Source organism: Schistocerca cancellata, chromosome 11 (genome assembly GCF_023864275.1).
Source record: "Schistocerca cancellata isolate TAMUIC-IGC-003103 chromosome 11, iqSchCanc2.1, whole genome shotgun sequence".
NCBI classification, from domain to species: Eukaryota; Metazoa; Arthropoda; class Insecta; order Orthoptera; family Acrididae; genus Schistocerca; species Schistocerca cancellata.
The window spans coordinates 10,734,823-10,752,129 of record NC_064636.1 but is presented as its reverse complement, the minus strand read 5'-3'; the positions used below and the strand labels follow the sequence as shown (position 1 = coordinate 10,752,129).

At 44.9% G+C, this 17,307-nt stretch overlaps 1 protein-coding gene across 1 annotated transcript in view; it reads right to left on the bottom strand.

Annotated features, from left to right (window-relative positions):
* Nucleotides 1-2,166: 2,166 nt before the first annotated feature.
* The window catches only part of LOC126108818 (zinc finger protein zfp-1-like), a 112,758-nt gene continuing 97,617 nt past the window's right edge, over nt 2,167-17,307 (bottom strand). The window contains 2 exon segments of the mRNA XM_049914182.1: nt 2,167-2,303; nt 12,099-12,195. Of these exon segments, the coding sequence (XP_049770139.1) occupies nt 2,244-2,303; nt 12,099-12,195 (157 nt within the window). The 3' untranslated portion in view covers nt 2,167-2,243.

Below are 17,307 nucleotides of genomic sequence, written 5' to 3'. Positions count from 1 at the left end.
AATTGCTCGTTCCCGTGCCGATCTTTCCCTTTGCGACGTTTCGAGATTTGGCTACACCGTATTTTCTGCGAGTTCGTAAATATTTTCTGAAGTCGCTCAGAATGACGTGGCACAGTAAGAGATGCGAAGGTAAGATCGGACCGGGACCTGCGGTGTTCGGTGCCCGCGATCGATTTCTCACGTGCTCCGCAACTGACGACTCTTAACGCTCCCTCGGCACTAACTCCCGAATCGAGTGCCCTGTCGCAACACTGAGCTCGAGTCCTTTCTCTTGTCGAGTGTAGCGCACTGTTTCCTTCGCACCCTCTACTACAGTACCACTATTTCACTCGGATACCTCGGCTGTGCCCGATGCGCAGTCACCTCTGGCATTCCGTTTTATCGAATCCATTTTTCGACGCACGGCGACCCGCCGTCGACGTTCCCGAGCGGTGGATTAATGAGGAAATCTCGAACGGTTGGCAGCTGTGTGTGATAAGGTGACGAGTATCACCCAGGTGTGAAGTCATGTCGAAGTTCCGTTTTCACCTTGGAACAAACTAACGACGCTAGGATGTGACTATTGTACAGGAAACACTAATCTGTGTGCATCCCATACTCGACGTTTCCCTAAAAACGATATATCGGGCCTTCGCTATTTCATTTATTTACTTCTTTGCACCGAATTTTTCGTATCCGAAGAAGAAATGTGTCATCCTACATTAAAAGAAGGAATAGTGAAGCTAGTTTGCCAGGTAAGTGCAAAAGGCAAAAGCTATGAGGAACTCTATACGAAAGACACACAAATTACTTTTTTCTTTATAGTTGGATATTTTTGTGCAGTAGGGAAATTTGGATAACAAGAGCAAAGGACTATAGTACAGTCCAGGCAGTGGAAATTACATTACTGTAGAGAAGCTCAAGACTTCACAAAACTTCAATCCATCAGAAGCGAACGAAGACACTCAAAAGCGGCAGCCCTCTCAAAAGAGGCAGTCCCAGAAAAATTTACGCATGCTCTCAAATATTGCTGACAGGGGTCACAATCAAAAAGAAGAAGAAGAAGAAGAAGCAAAGGGCAAATGAGGACCCGAGCTGAGGTGCACAAGGTGGTAACACTGCAAAATATCCTACCAGTGTACAAGTAAAAACGATAAAAAGAAAGAATGTCTAGAATATTTTTTTTTTTTTACAACCGACACATGACTAGTTAGCAGATTGGAAACACATTAGTCGGTATAACATTCCTGATTTAAGCAACATCATTGCGCAATAAACGTGATACGTGCAGCAGAACACTGCTAGATGATGGAAAATGCATAGGCTGTTTCTCAAAAATAATATGTTTAAAATGAAGCCCAATTCCGGGATATTTTCGCTCCTCGTACAACTTTTACATTTTTATCTACGAATCTTTCACTTCTATATAATAAAAGGAAACTAGCTCATATTTTATAATAAAAGAAAAGACTTCATACCTTTCGCAGCCATAATGAAAGCAACACTTAACTCTTCGTGATAGGCACATACAAAGTGTCCGTTCTTTAGTACAGATGAAACACCTTACGGTAACGAGTCTATTTCACGACACCCGACAAATCCGATAAACATTTCACTTACTTCAGAAATGCGTGCCCGACAAACCGGCCTCCAAATTAGGAGCCGGTCCGAATGGGATGTCAGAATTAGGAGTGAATGGGCAGAGTGAGAATTCCACTTACGTCCGTGACACTCTTCTACTTTTCTCAAATCCCCGCAGAATAAAAAACTACCCAAATGCAAAAGTTGGGCCCAGGAAAAGGAGAAAGCAGACCTCAGTCATTAGAAAAAGTACGAGGAACAGAAACAGAAAGGATACATATCGTAGTGAAAAAAATTACAGTGAGAATAACGTATCCGGACGTGACGAGGAAATTTCTGACACGATCCACGTTTAAGCTTTCCTCTTTACACATTACAGAAGAATGCCGTCTACAAAAACGGGCTAGCAGAACTATACTACGGCACTAAAGATAAGAAATGTTTGCACGTCATCTTCACTAGTTTGCTACCAGAGCAAAACATTGTACTGAATATTTAGCGAGAGGTGCCGAAGTGAGCCGGCAGCGACGGCGGTGGCAGTGTGGGCGGCGAGTGCGCACCGTCCCCGGTCACCAGTGCCCCGGGGGCGGGGACCGCGGCCCCGGCAGCGGCGGCGGTGACGGCAGCAGCAGTGCGCCCCACACGCGCTTCTCCGCCCCCGGCTGCGCCGCCCACCGCTCGGACTATGGGGGCAGCGGGTGGTGGAGATCGGGGAGGCTACCCCCGCTGTCGCGCCGCATCATCTGAAACGAGAAGAGAGGGCCGGTGAGCCGCGTGCTCGAGGGCCGGAGAACGCGTGCGGGGGCCGCGACTTGCCGACGGGAGTCTCCGGCGGTAGTAACGCCGATTAATAGGCCGATCTACGCATTTCGTACAGCTGAGAGGGTACGGGATTCGACAGAACTAAATATTTTGGAAATTTAATATCGAGTGAAAGGGACGACAATGTGCAAGTAGTCCGAGAAGCACTCTTATTTACACACGGATATTATTTTTAGTACGTTCCGATGCTCATTATGTGTTTTACTATCCTGTCAGAGATATGCCTCGGGTGACACGAGGCAGACGGGGTAGGTCGGCTGAAATCCTGATGCCACGGCAGGTGCCGCACGGAGTGCATTTCTGTTTACAGGATGTATATGCGGACAAGGGGGGGCAAAAAATTCCCGGATCTTCAGGTTAAAAATACATTTTCTCCCGGGTGAAAATACACTTTTTCTGTGTGACAGTACACTTTCCCTTGGAACTGTAAAACTTATCCTTTGAATGGATACGGTTTTATACAGCAGCATAGAATGTCCCGGCACTTTAGAAAATGGAACTCGGGGAAAAAACACGTTTTGGAAAGATCTTTGACATGCAGCAACAGGTACACTGCATATTTTTGTATTACGAAAGTATAAATTCTGATTCCACCAACAGGAAAAGTCAATGGTTTAAATAAATGTACATAGTGTTGCTACAAGAGAAGTAAAACTTTCGCATATAATATTTGTCTCAAAGATTAATAAGCTACAAGAGAAGCTAGGTTTCACATACAATGCTGATGTGTTAAGCGCATGTTACAATTTAAGATACATCACACAAATACGCCAGTAAAATTTTTAATTCCGACGTAAATCAAAGAGTTGATTTTTAAACAAGAATAAATGCTCTGCAATTTAAGAGATTCATCCTGCATTCTCACACGTAGTTCATCTTGCGTAAAAGGAAATTTACTTTGAAAATGAAGCTTTTCGAACAACAATTCGCATTATTTTCCCGCGACCTGTTAGAAATAGATTAATTTCAGCAGTTGCCAGAGAGCGCCAGATAAGAGGTGTCACCGTGCTTGCGCAGCTACGTGTAAAACATTAAAAGATCTTAAACTACGTCAGAAAAGAAACAAGACATCAGAGGATACTCCAAGAGTGTTGGAATTTCGTGAATCATACTAAAATGCATAGTTCGCCTTAAAGCGCACATTCGTATGTCCAGACTGCCAATGACGTAGGCCTCGACCTGATATTAAGCTTTTTGGTTTGGTTTTCGGGACGTAAATTTTCTTGGAGTACCAGTACTGTATTAGCTCATATTGGTTCTTCATTATGGCATAATGTCGTACATGCTAGATGATGAAAACGTGCACTTGAAATGCAGCGAATAGTTGAAAGTAGCCAATAGTGTGGAATTAAACACTTCGTTTCAAATAAATTGACTGCCTCAGCAGGAAAGCTTAATAAAAGCAAAATTTCTTTAGCAAACCAACGAAAATAACTTCATTGTTCTGCAAGGCAATTAATGCTTTACTGTGAGAAAGGTGGAAATAAACCAAAATCTGAAATGAGTAACACATTTTAACCTACCGTAATTATATGAATGTATTTTAATTCACTTGATAGCTCCCAGCCACAGAAATCCATCTTGTTTTCATTTGACGTGAGAGAAGTAAACAAAGAGGAAACAGAAAAATCACTAAATGTAAACACGGGTCACGTGCAGACTACCCACTTCCCGACTATAACTCAAACTGCTATGTGCACCAGAACATCAAAAACTGTTCAAAAATAAGTTCATTTTGTAGCGCACATCTCTCTGAAGGGTCTGATACATAAAACATATATCTTCGAGGAAATGTAAGACGCGTTATTTGGTCCTAAGTGTGCAGTGCAGTGCCATGTCTCTTCAAACAACTATCTTATACCGCACGTTGTCGTATTATTTTGCTCTGTGGAACTCAAACGTGTGTATTTTGTGATGGATGCCATCAAACTATTTCAGGACAGTGGAAATTAAAATGTTCTGTAGTGCCTCTCCTGCTCCCAGTCATACGGTTTGACCCCTCGCAATTAATACTGGATAGGATTATTTATAACCAGGAGAACAAGATCTCAGAAAGGTACCAGTTAGTTGAATGTAGTCAATTACAGTCATTGGAAAAGCAATGGACAAGGTACAGGGACACAGTACTAGAAGTGGCTAAAGAATGTCTTTGAACAGTAGTCTGTAAAGGTAGGATGAAGCAAAGCTTGGTGGAATGACACAGTCAAGGTAGCCTGTAAAAGGAAAAAGAAGGCGTATCAAAAATGGCTACATACTAGAACTCAGGTAGAGAAAGTTATGTTGAAGAAAGAAACAAAGCCAAACAGATAATTGCAGCATCCAAGAAGGAAATCGTGGGAAGACTTTGGAAACAGGTTGGAGACTATGGGTCAAGCTGCTGGAAAACCATTCTGGAGTGTAATTATCAGTCTTCGAAAGGGAGGTAAGAAGGAAATGACAAGTATTTTGGACAGGTCAGGAAAACTGCTGGTGAATCCTGTGGATGCCCTGGGCAGATGGAGGGAATATTTTGAAGAGTTGCACAATGTAGGTGAAAATGCGATCAGTAATGTTTCAGATTTCGAGGTAGAATGGGATAGGAATGATGATGGAAATAGGATCACATTTGAGGAAGTGGAGAAAATGGTCAATAGATTGCAGTGCAATAAACCAGCTGGGGTGGATGAAATTAAGTCGGAACTCGTCAAATACAGCGGAATGTCAGGTCTTAAATGGCTACACAGGATAATTGAAATGGCCTGGGAGTCGGGACAGGTTCCATCAGACTGGACAAAAGCAGTAATCACACCAATCTTTAAACATGGAAACAGAAAAGCTTGTAACAACTACAGAGGTATCTCTTTAATCAGCGTTGTGGGTAAAATTTTCTCAGGTATTGTTGAAAGGAAAGTGCGAGTATTAGTTGAGGGGAAACTGGATGAAAATCAGTGTGGGTTTAGGCCTCTTAGAGGTTGTCAGGACCAGATCTTTAGCTTACGGCAAATAATGGAGAAGTGTTACGAGTGGAACAGGTAACTGTATCTATGCTTTATAGATCTAGAAAAGGCATATGACCGGGTTCCTAGGAGGAAGTTATTGTCTGTTCTACGAGATTATGGAATAGGAGGCAAACTTCTGCAAGAAATTAAAGGTCTTTACATATATAGTCAGGCAGCAGTTAGAGTTGACGGTAAATTGAGTTCATGGTTCACAGTAGTTTCAGGGGTAAGACAAGGCTGCAACCTGTCTCTACTGTTGTTCATATTATTTATGGATCATACGTTGAAAACAATAGACTGGCTGGGTGAGATTAAGATATGTGAACACAAAATAAGCAGTCTTGCATATGCGGATGACTTAGTTGTGATGGCAGATTCGATTGAAAGTTTGCAAAGTAATATTTCAGAGGTAGATCAGAAATGTAAGGACTATGGTATGAAGATTAGCATCTCCAAAACGAAAGTAATGTCAGTGGGAAAGAGATATAAACGGATTGAGTGCCAAATAGGCGGAACAAAGTTAGAACAGGTGGACGGTTTCAAGTACTTAGGATGCATATTCTCACAGGATGGCAACATAGTGAAAGAACTGAAAGCGAGGTGTAGCAAAGCTAATGCAGTGAGCGCTCTGCTACGATCTACTCTCTTCTGCAAGAAGGAAGTCAGTACCAAGACTAAGTTACCTTATCAATAAGGTTGAGGTTACGGATATGAAAGTAGCGAGGATGATTGTAGGTACTAGTAGATGGGAACAATGGCAGGAGGGTGTTCACAATGAGGAAATCAAAGAAAAACTGGGAATGAACTCTATAGATGTAGCAGTCAGGGCAAACAGGCTTAGATGGTGGGCTCATGTTACACGCATGGGAGAAGCAAGGTTACCCGAGAGACTCATGGGTTCAGTGGTAGAGGGTAGGAGGAGTCAGGGCAGACCGAGGAGAAGGTACCTGGATTCGGTTAAGAATGATTTTGAAGTAATAGGCTTAACATCAGAAGAGGCAGCAATGTTAGCACTGAATAGGGGATCATGGAGGAATTTTATAAGGGGGACTATGCTCCAGACTGAATGCTGAAAGACATAATCAGTCTTAAATGATGATGATGATGATGATGATGATGATGATGGTGACGAGGAGGAGGAGGAGGAGGAGGAGGAGGAGAAGAACAAGAACTCTTCAGAAAATCTGGAGTCTTTATTGCCTATTAGCTAATAACTTGTTCTTGTGAGTGACACAAAATTAAATATAGGATACCTAAAACCAGTAAAGACAAGAGACAGGCAAGAAGACAATACACACTTCTTCAATCCATAGGCCCTAGCGATTTTTCTCTCTAATCTTGCTACAGTTTTACATGGCGTGCTTTCCTTTCTGTGAAAGAACTATTACCTTATCGAAGTTCGTCAAACGTTTTGCTACGCGAAAAATAGAAATGTCATTGTCTAATACTGAAAAAGCTGTTAATACAAATAGTACCCAAGACTGGTGTGGTTTCTCGATCTGATTAAGTCTATTTTGTCACTGTGTGCCGAACAAAACAAAATAGGCCTTTCTAACATTGCAGCAATTGTAACACACACCAAATAAGCGAGACTGTTTTGGCAATAATAATCATTTTTATAATCCAACAGAATATAATTCACGAAGTACCAATACGAAATACCTATCTGGCTTACTACAAGCAAAGAGCTATATTCTTCCGTAATTTGTGTAATACCCCCATTACTTCTCCTTCCTCGTTGTAACAAACAGTCCCGTCATCACTAATTCTGTAACTATCCCTACCACTGTCAAAACTCATTCTCCAGTTAACTTTACTAACCCTGCCATAATCACCGGTTTAATTATTCAGCAATTATTCTCCGGTTAGGTGTTATTACGTGTTCGTACAATGCGTTTTCCGCACTACTCCCAGAATGGAGCTAGCCGGGGCCTACAACTGGCCCTGTCTAGTGTAGCGATCTGGCCAAAAATTTTCTGTCAAAATTTCACTTTCTCGGATACACCGACAAGATAATACGTAATCTTTCTTACCTGTTAGTCATTTATTTCCACTCTGTTAGTCCGAATCTACAGATTTCGCCAGTAATTATAACAACGCCAAACATTTGCAAACCGAATCCACCACATAAACAAGCAGCAGGTGGCATTCACCACTTTGGCTTTATTCCGCTCAGCACAGCTCGTATAGCCTCGTCCCGTTTTGTCTGTAGGAAAGTTTTTGTCTAGCTGTGCCAAGGATTCCCTAGCACGGACATCACATACACTCTGCACGCATTCAAAAATCAACTTATAATTCATTCAGAAACCAATTTAGAATGTGTTCAAAATCCAGCAGGGGTGCGTTTCAAAACCGTACGAATAATCGATAGATCGACTTGCGCCGGATGCTAGGTGCTTTGTGAAACGAGGTTTTTTCCCCTCACGAATATGAATTTGCCCCCTCCCCCTGAAACTGCTGCCCGGTTCAGATACCCCGGTTTGCTCTCACCCCCCACTAGGTCCGGGCCTGCTGCGCACACGTGAATCTGGCAGCTCGGGTGTGCCGGTAAAATTTTTCAGGGTACCGTGTGGCCGGTTGCTACTACTGCCGCTTACACAGCCAACAGCCATATTTCTGTAGCCAGAAGTGGTAGGAGGTACTACTCGTACGTGAGTCTACTGTGTGTGTGTGCAAAAGCCCGCTCGTAACCGATTAAACGAGTCTAATGCAAACAGTTGTGACGTCACCCTCATCGGAGGCAATTGGTTGTTACGAAGTATCGCACAGTCTTCCGAAAGCCTTCGACACATTTTGCTGTCGGCAGACACTCGTACGAGCACTGTGTTATTTTATATGGCTCATTTCCTTTGCAATTTAAGTTTTATTTTCGTTTTTTCTCTCTTTCGTGTTTTAATGCTGCAGTATTATTCTGTAGTAGCGGGACACAATAATATACTTTTTTTATCCGCTCTAAAACACTCAAAAGAAAATGAGAAAACTCTACCGTCGAAAACTCTACCGTCGACGACAACAGCGAGTGCCGGTCAGAGACCAGGGTACCGTCAGTGCTGCTCCGGGGAAGTGCGATACGACCACTCCCGTTCTCTACACACACAAATAACCTGACGGACGTGCGAGCGGCAATCTGCAACCGTTCTCCAGTGACACCGCGTGTAGTGTACCGACAGTGCAGTCGTCGAGTCACTGTCCGAGGATACGGGACGACTCGGGCAGAATTTCTATTTGGTGCGATAAATGGCAGGGTGCTCGAAGTCACGAACTTTACCGAGGTGGTATCCAATTTACGAAATTGTAAAGTTGTCATATTCTTTTGGGACATAATCTTGAAAGTTAGGAGCCCGTATCAGCAATCTCATCCGTTCGAGCTACACGCCCCACTCACTATCAGACTAGTACGTGTGGCAGCCACGCTCCCAGTGCCAGCTCCGCAAGTGTGGCGGCCCGGCCGCCGCTCCCGTTTTGTCCTTCGGCAGACTTTCGCTCGCAGATTTAGCCCCGAGAGACCGCACGGTCGACACGGGACGTGTGGCCAACTCGCAACTGCCGACCGAGGTCCGTGCGGGAAATCCGATAACGGGTGTCACCGTTCTCTTTCTCAAATTGTGCAGGTGTATGCCATTTCCTCAGTAAATAAATGGACCTTCACATTATTTTCCGAGATTCGAGATTACTTCTTTGTCGCGCGAGAATTGTACCCGTAAGTGATACTCTTCGAGTCGAACGGCACAGACGAGAACGGTGTCTACGACACGGGGAAGCCCGGTGCTAAATGTGCAGTTAATGCTAAACGAATTTGCACAAGAATGTAACTGACCAGATTCGATAAAAAACTGAAACCAGTTTAAGCCGAAGTGTTAAAAACTCACATCGCCTGCGTGTCCTAAATATGTGCGGTGCCCACGTTTGCTCTGCATTTCCGATCGTTCGGTTTCCGGTGTCTACAAATGACATCAGTCGTTTCGGTGTATTTAGCTGCAGTACACGGTATTTACGTAAGAGTTGCCAGACCTGTCACTCTCTAAAACAAATGCTGACTGCGTGCACGTGTACCTACACGGGGTAACTTTGCTAAACAGGGAAAGACTTCAGGAAACAGTCCTTAACCCTTTCGCTGGTACCGGCGCACTCTCTGCATTCCCTGTTGCTCACCAAATACAGCTACTTGAGCTGGGAGGTGCCATTGTGGCTGCTACAAAATACTTATTATCTAACTTGTTTAAGAAAAACTATTAGGTGGAAAAATTTGATTTTTTTCACTTCTTACAGTCCATATTTTTGCTCGATACGAGACTGAATCTCTTTTTGTCGTACACCAGAATTACTGTGCTGCACCAAAATTAAGAAAACATTGCGCGAATTTTTAAAGATTTTGCACATGTAAAAATGCACTTGTAAACTTTGCCTGTAGTCGATTTTAGTTTGTGTAATGCAGTGTACGAAATGTGAATAAGATATCATTCACTAAGAATTGCAAATCGTACGGTCATAACAATCGTCATACTTAGTAAACGGTCGAAGATACCAAAACACAATTTCTTGCAAACGACAGCACAGAAAGATGCACACGCATTGCACGATAAATACTCTTAACTTTTTTATCCACCAAGATATCGGTGTAAGTTGTCTATGGCAGTGAGAAGCTGGTGGAACGTGACACACAAATGAGTCAGCAGCACCTCAGGAAACCACGGGGGCCACGATCCTCGGCATCTGCAGAGTGGTGGAAGACGGAGAGTTAACTCGTCCGCAGTATTCAGAGGGTTATGAGGTTGAGGTGTAAAAGAGGACTTACGGACATACGGGGTGTCCCGGAAGAAATGGTCAATATTCAGGGACATAAAATGATCATTTCGGAGTTGAAAAGTCCGTGAGCTTTATAACGCACACCGTAAGAGATACAAGCACGACTTCATTTTTGATACTTTTTTAAACAAAACTCTTCTACTGCAAAATCTTTGCTTCCCGTATTTTGGAAGCACACTTCAGGAGCTTTGAGTCTTTGTTCATCAGAAGATGTGTGTTTCACAGTAGCGAGATGGCCAAGTCCGCAGAGCTCTTAAAGGTATGTGCTTTAGAGGCTTTAGAGCTCACGTTCATTGAACTTTTTTCTCTTGTTTTGGCGCATAATACCCTTTCCCAATACACAGAAAGCGAAGAGCGTGCAGCAGAACTGATTTGTTTCACAATATCAAGTGTGCCGGTAGCTCTTTAACGGGCGCATTCTCTCAGCTTCGTTTAGTAGACCTTTTTGCTCAGAATGCTCGTTCCTCTCATACCCGCAAATACGGAGCATTCCTCTCGGGACACCCCGTACGGTCAGTTCGTCTCGCAGAGCTCGTTCGGGACTGTAAGCGCTTTTCGAGTCGTTAAAGCCTCCGACGACGCCTCCGGTGACAGAAAACGAAAGGTCAGGCAGAGAAGTAGGCCTCGGATCGCGGCATTACACCCGCGAAACAAATGTCGGCAATAACGCAAATATCGACCGCAAAAGCTCACGATTGACGGTCGTAATGTTTTTCCTCCTCAGTGTCGGCAAGCCTCCGGTGGTTCCGAGCAGATGCCACCATTCACTGTCCCGAATCTCCGAATTCCTAATTTTGAAATTGCATAAGCGAGTTGTACATTCTCTGTAACTGTAATGGCAATAAATATAAAAATGTAACCCACTGTAATGTACCGGATGCCAGTTTGAGAAGAGTCGGCTATCACAAATAGCTGGCAGAAGTACACGAGCGTCTTTGACGTGACATCTAATCGAACCGTTTGAATGATTTAATTCCAGTTACGAATCTGAATTAATGAATAAAACTACATCAGTTGTTTACAAATAAAACTGCATCAACTGATTACAGTTTTCAACCTAACGTATGCCAGGATAAAATTAGTTACTAAAATTTGATGCAGTCAAAAATTGTGACACAGATAAGAAGTGAGTCGTCAGCAGCGCTTTACCGGTTTCGACAGTTCGAACTTCACCTCCAGAAGTGAAATAAGCTCCAATCACCGGTAAGCCGACACCAAAATAAGAATCGGACAGTAGCGTCCTCCGCTACACAGAGCGACACGATACGCGTGACGAGTCGCGAACGGAGAACTGCCAGCTGACGACACACTTTTTTCTCTGTCGACACATTCAGCAACTGCTGAACTACAGCCAGAAACAGAAGCAGTTATAAATTGTTAAGTAACATTTCACAAATTGATTCCGTCGATAAAGTCGGTGCGAGCTCAGAGATTACATAATTTCTGTGGTAACTGATATAATTAGGAAATTTTTCAGTTTTAATAGCTGCTAACTTTCGCGTCACAGGTTGTTCTAATAATAGAATCCTATTTATATCTTCAGCTTATTAACGAAAAAACATTCGGGAATTCAAAAGTAACAGGAAGAATAATTTTATCATTTAAGATGTAGTGTAACATTGGAATGAGTCATTATATACACTCCAGTAAAATACACAACAAAATAACAAGACTCAGGGCAGTGGAGCACGTGCACCTGTCACAACAATGCACCAGTAAGCCGATAGCCGCACTCGAGTGTGGACGCGGGGCAGAGCGACTGCCCGCTGCAGCGTCGCGGCACCAGTCCCACCGGTGCGCCGCTCCGTGTCCGTCGTGTGCCGGAGTACTACACGTTCGCAGTACGTGCCGGGAGACACTGAAGACTCGCACCGTTCAGAAGTCGTCACCTGTACTGTCCCAAAAAATGAGAGGTCCTGTAACGGTGCTCACCTGGGAGGCGGCAGAGGCGGGGCTGGAGGTGGGCGGCGGGGGCGGCGCCGGCTGGTAGGCCGCGTACTGCGGGGGCGCCGCCTGGTGGACGCTCGCCCTGCCGACAGAACGCACACGTGAGCACGCCGGATCTGCTGCACTGCGAGCGATGTCGCCGTCACGGAATGTGGTACACCGAGTACGGCCTCTTACTTCGACCGACGATAAATAGTGTCACCACGGTAAGTAAGTTTTGCTTAATATTACACGACTTTGGTGTTTTTGCACCGGCGGAGAGGCCTTCCGGTGCGGCTCGCAGACGCCGGACCGACTTACTGCCGATCCGATAGCCGTTCCCCGCGAGCGATCTCGTCCGGTCGTGTCGAGACGCCGTTGCCGACTGTCGTAAAAAGGTAAATTGAAAAAATACGGGCAACACTGTAAATGCTTCACACCTGTTCGTGTTTAGCCGTGTTTGGTTTCACACCTTTGTGAATTAATGTAATATGTGGCAGCAGTGTGTACACTGAACTACAATAAATCTTTGAGAACTGTTGAAAATTAATCTGTTATTACGTGATGAACCATTAGCTGAAAATTTTTATTTAAAAAATAATTCAACTGCAGCAGTGGAAAGAACAATCCTGAAGTAATTAAGAGGTCAGAGATGAAATTGCAGCCCAAATAAGGTGACAAAATGTTTCTCTAAAGTAATCTCCAGTTTTCTGACGTTAGGACGTCCGGTGGACACAAAAAAACATTTTCACACGTAGCGAGATACGGAGATCTACGAGCTGTGCACTACTGAAAGCACGACGTCAATTATCAGTTCCCGATAAGGATAGAAAAAAAAAAAAAAAACAGTTAAAAATTAAAAGAATAAGTTAAAACTAGAGTTTCCCCTAGCATACGCTGTGTTCAAATAACTTACTGCAATGCAGCTTTGACAACTGCCGATATTTCGACGAGAGGCGAACCTGTACCGAGTAGTGCGAGGGAATTTAAATCCACCGTTTTCAGAGAAACTCTGGAAAGGTTAAACTTCTCTCACATACTGTAAACTTACTTTTGCCTCGAAAATGGCAGTGTGTGCTCCTGCCGAAATATCGGCAGTTGTCGATAATGTCACCCGGCTGCACTCCCTAAGTTATCGGAACGAGAATAGTTTAATTCATTTTAATAACCAATCTGAGTCACAGAGACTGCTGCAAGTTGCTGTGTGGCAATTGTGGAGTATCACCAGTTAGCAAAGCAATACTATCAGTAACTGCAACAATCTTACAAGACTTTGATGAAATCTTTTAATAGCAAAAAATCGGGAGCTATTGTGTTCCCTAATCTACAAAAACTTTGTCAATACACGAAATGTCAATGCACGTTTTCACAGTTGTGAGTAAAGACAACAGTCAGCCGTATAATCGAATGACGACAATGAAAATTTGTGCCGGAGCGGCAGTCGATTTGATAGGTCACCTCACTGTCGGGATATCCGAGGACGACACACAGCTGGGCTCAAACTTCCATATGTCGTCGACAGTGTCTCAGCTACCTGCACTAGTACATCCGTTAAATATATTTACGTACAAGCGAGACATTTTAACTGAAAGTCACTCGCCCAGCATCCGTGGGCAAGTACGATACTGCAGAACCTGAATCGTTTAGAAGTACAACGTATCGACATCTCGACAACACGGGCACTGCAATATCTTACCGTCAATGCGTGACAGCATTCTATATATACGTTTGGAAAAATAATGCTGTGCCGAGCCAGTATTATTTATTAATCTTACGGCAATACACACACAAAGGTTGCAAAATTAGTACATGTCGATATTTAAACACAGCTCTCCAGCATAAAATGACACAAATGACAACTATATAGGGATATCGAGAACTTTCATTTATTTTCACACACTCCTGAGTGACAGAATAGGGGCAAGCAAATTAGGCAGAAAATTTACGTAGAGGATGCAGCATTAAACGTATTTCCCTAGTCGGACCGAAAGGATGAAGGCATTCTACAAAATGAACACATACAGTGTACATAGCAACCCGACCCCTCGCCTCGGGCCTACGACCTACCGATCAGAATTGCTCGGAACGCTTCGCACTTCAGCTCCAGTCTGCAGTGAACTGCCGTTCCCCCTCAGCGAGCGGATTTCTGCGGGCCGCTCGCGAAACTACGGCAGACGCGTTCGACGTCTGTGTCGGACACTCGGGGACGGCCCAGAGATTTGTCTTTACACGAACAACTCGTATCTCGGAACTGTTCGTGCCACTGTCTAATGCTCTGTGAGAATGCACAGCGTATCTAGTACAAAAGGCACGCCGAACAGTTATTACTGACCTGCACTGCACAAAATGTAGAACACAAAATGCCTCCTGTCGTCCTGACACCATTTTTACTGGAACTGAAGTGGGTGCTGCCTAGCCGGAACCGTGGAAAACTCGAGAGTTTTCTCTCTCAGACAGTACAACGTTCACGCACATATCTCAATTGACATAATAGTTACAATTTTTTTTACAACTAGTCGATTCTTTTTGACGCACTCCCTATTGTCAACTGTGCTAATATATTCTCAATAGCTTGTCGTCTGCATAGGACTTGTGTAAATTTTACACTGGCGGGAAAAGAAATATGACACTAAGTACTGCGTTCAGTGGCACCGGGGTATAATATAGGCTCACAGAGGGGCCGCAGTGTCAGTGACGGCGACCGTACGGCACTAGAGAGAGCAGTCTGTGCGCCGTCTGTTTTGACACTGCAGGCAGTAACTGTGCAGAGTTTGGAGGTGAACACTGTTTGCAGCATTCACTCTACGGCACAATCGTACCCTGACGACGACTACGTACTCCTGTCGTACAATTTCGGCCGTTCAAATGAGGTCACACTGTGGGCCCGCTTTAAGTCGGACAGGCGTACTGACAGACTACCGCAAGCGTCGGGCACAATTTATTGGCAGTGTGCCACAGCTTTTGTTAGTTTTCTGTGGAATATTTCCACGCCCGTAAACCAGATTACGTACATCCGCGCAGCACGGAGGCACGTCGAGACGTGCGAGCGGGCACGAGACCGGGGCACGTGCCGCACCTGCAGTGTCACCGGGGTCCGCCGCGAACGGTCCGCTCGCAGCGGGACCGAAATCGTTTACGCTTCCGACCGAGCTACCACCGAGCACGACCGTTCCGGAGTCGCGAAAGTGTCGACCGTCGATCGGAACGGCACTCCGTCGTCTTCGGTGACGGGAGTAGGTTCCCTCGTACAGATCGCACCCGGCGAGTTGCCTATTTCGGTGTCCGTTCGCCCGCGACACGCGGGCACCGTCCCGTCAGTTACGACTCGCGGTCACACTCGGTGTTTCTGCAGAGTGAAGTAGTGGTGCGCGCTGTATCGCACTGCACACTATCCCCGTGCGGCGGCCATTTCTTTGGCAGGAAGGTGGTGTACTTTTCCAGCAGGACGGTGCACGCCGACATACGGCTGCTGCGACACGACTCGCTACTCTCCGGGTCTGTCGTCGACCGAAAACGTACGGGGCGGGACGGAGCGGGAACTGACTCGTCTTCCGGGGCCCGTGAGACCCGTTGCCGAACTGGGACAGAATGGGGCACTGTGTTCGTGGCGGTCTATTGCCGGATACCCTTCGGCACCTTTACCGTCGTTCGCATTTGAGAGTAAGTGCCCACGTTGCCACTGGAGGGGGCTAAACTGCAAACCGACGCAACTGTTTGAGCACTATTTACTGTGACGTGTGTTTAATTCGGACTGAATTTATCGTATAACGCTTCGGTGACGAACTGTCTATCACATCCCTCGTCAATAAAATTGCCTCGTCCTCGAGAGTGTCCGCAGCTCGTAGCCGTTCGGTAGCGTTCTCGCTTCCTACGCCCAGGTTCCCGGGTTCGATTCCCGGCGGGGTCAGGGATTTTCTCTGCCTCGTGATGACTGGGTGTCGTGTGATGTCCTTAGGTTAGTTAGGCTTAAGTAGTTCTAAGTTCTAGGGGACTGATGACCACAGATGTTAAGTCCCATAGTGCTCAGAGCCATTTTTTGTCCTCGAGAGTGTCGCATTTTTTTTCTGGAAATGTATCCATTATTAATTTTTGTTGTGTAATTTCTCGTACCGATTCGTAACATGAATGTGAAGGTTGGCTCCTCAATTTGGTGCTATGGAGCTAGACTAAAAAATAAAAATAATATATAAACCCCCGTAACAAAGTTTGTGTTCGTAGGTTTGACCTACAGATAATTTCAATCCCTATCAAACATTAATGAAATGTTAATAACTCCCAATCTACTGCTCACGAGAGCACTAAACTTCAGCTCTCGTGATGTTTAGACACTTGGAACACATATTTGAAATCAAAATAATAGGTTTTCATAGGAGGAAATTTCAATACGGAAAATATTTTAAGAACGGTGGGGTCGCAAATAACTGCTCGCTGCGGTAGAGAGAGTGTCTCGAACCGCCTACGAGGCGACGGACACTCGCGCTGTCTCGGCAGCCGAGTGGTGTCACGCAGCTGGCCTCCGTACGGCGGTGCCGTGCACGGAACGGCAGTGCGACGCTGACTGCACTTTTGTACCCTCAGTTATACGACATTTATTCAAAGCGTACTGTGGCCTAATCCACATTCTGTCAAAGTAAATCACCGGCCGCTTTAATTCTGACACTTTACACTAGGTACTCTTCGGTCACGCGTGACAATTTATTTGCTGCGACACCTTTTAAAGCCGAAACCGACAGATAAAACAGTTACTCTCACAATTTTCTCAGTACTGCACTGTACAGTATAACCCGAACACTGTGACCACTTCTGTCCCCGTGGTGTCACGTAAACAACTCAGTGCACCTCTGCGAGTCTCCTCAGTATCGAGAGCTCACTACCGCACGCCACTGACGTAACAGTTGTTCTCGTACCTTGTAATTTATTCTGCATCTTTAATAACAGAATGAGAGCACACGTAACCACGGGATGAGACTTTAGTTTTCTCAAACATTATTCCGCGTTTATTTTGCGATACAGTGCTCGGCGACAGCAGACTTTTGCTATTCGTTCTTTCCCTTTTTTCACGGTCATTAACGATTTTAAAACCCCCTTTTTATTCACCATTTGTTCCCACATTTACAACGTTTTCTTTTCTTTTCTTTTTCTTTTTTATTAACCACTACACCGTGTCGACGGAGGCAAATGTCGAAGGACGCAGTATCGGATTCGGTCGTGACTG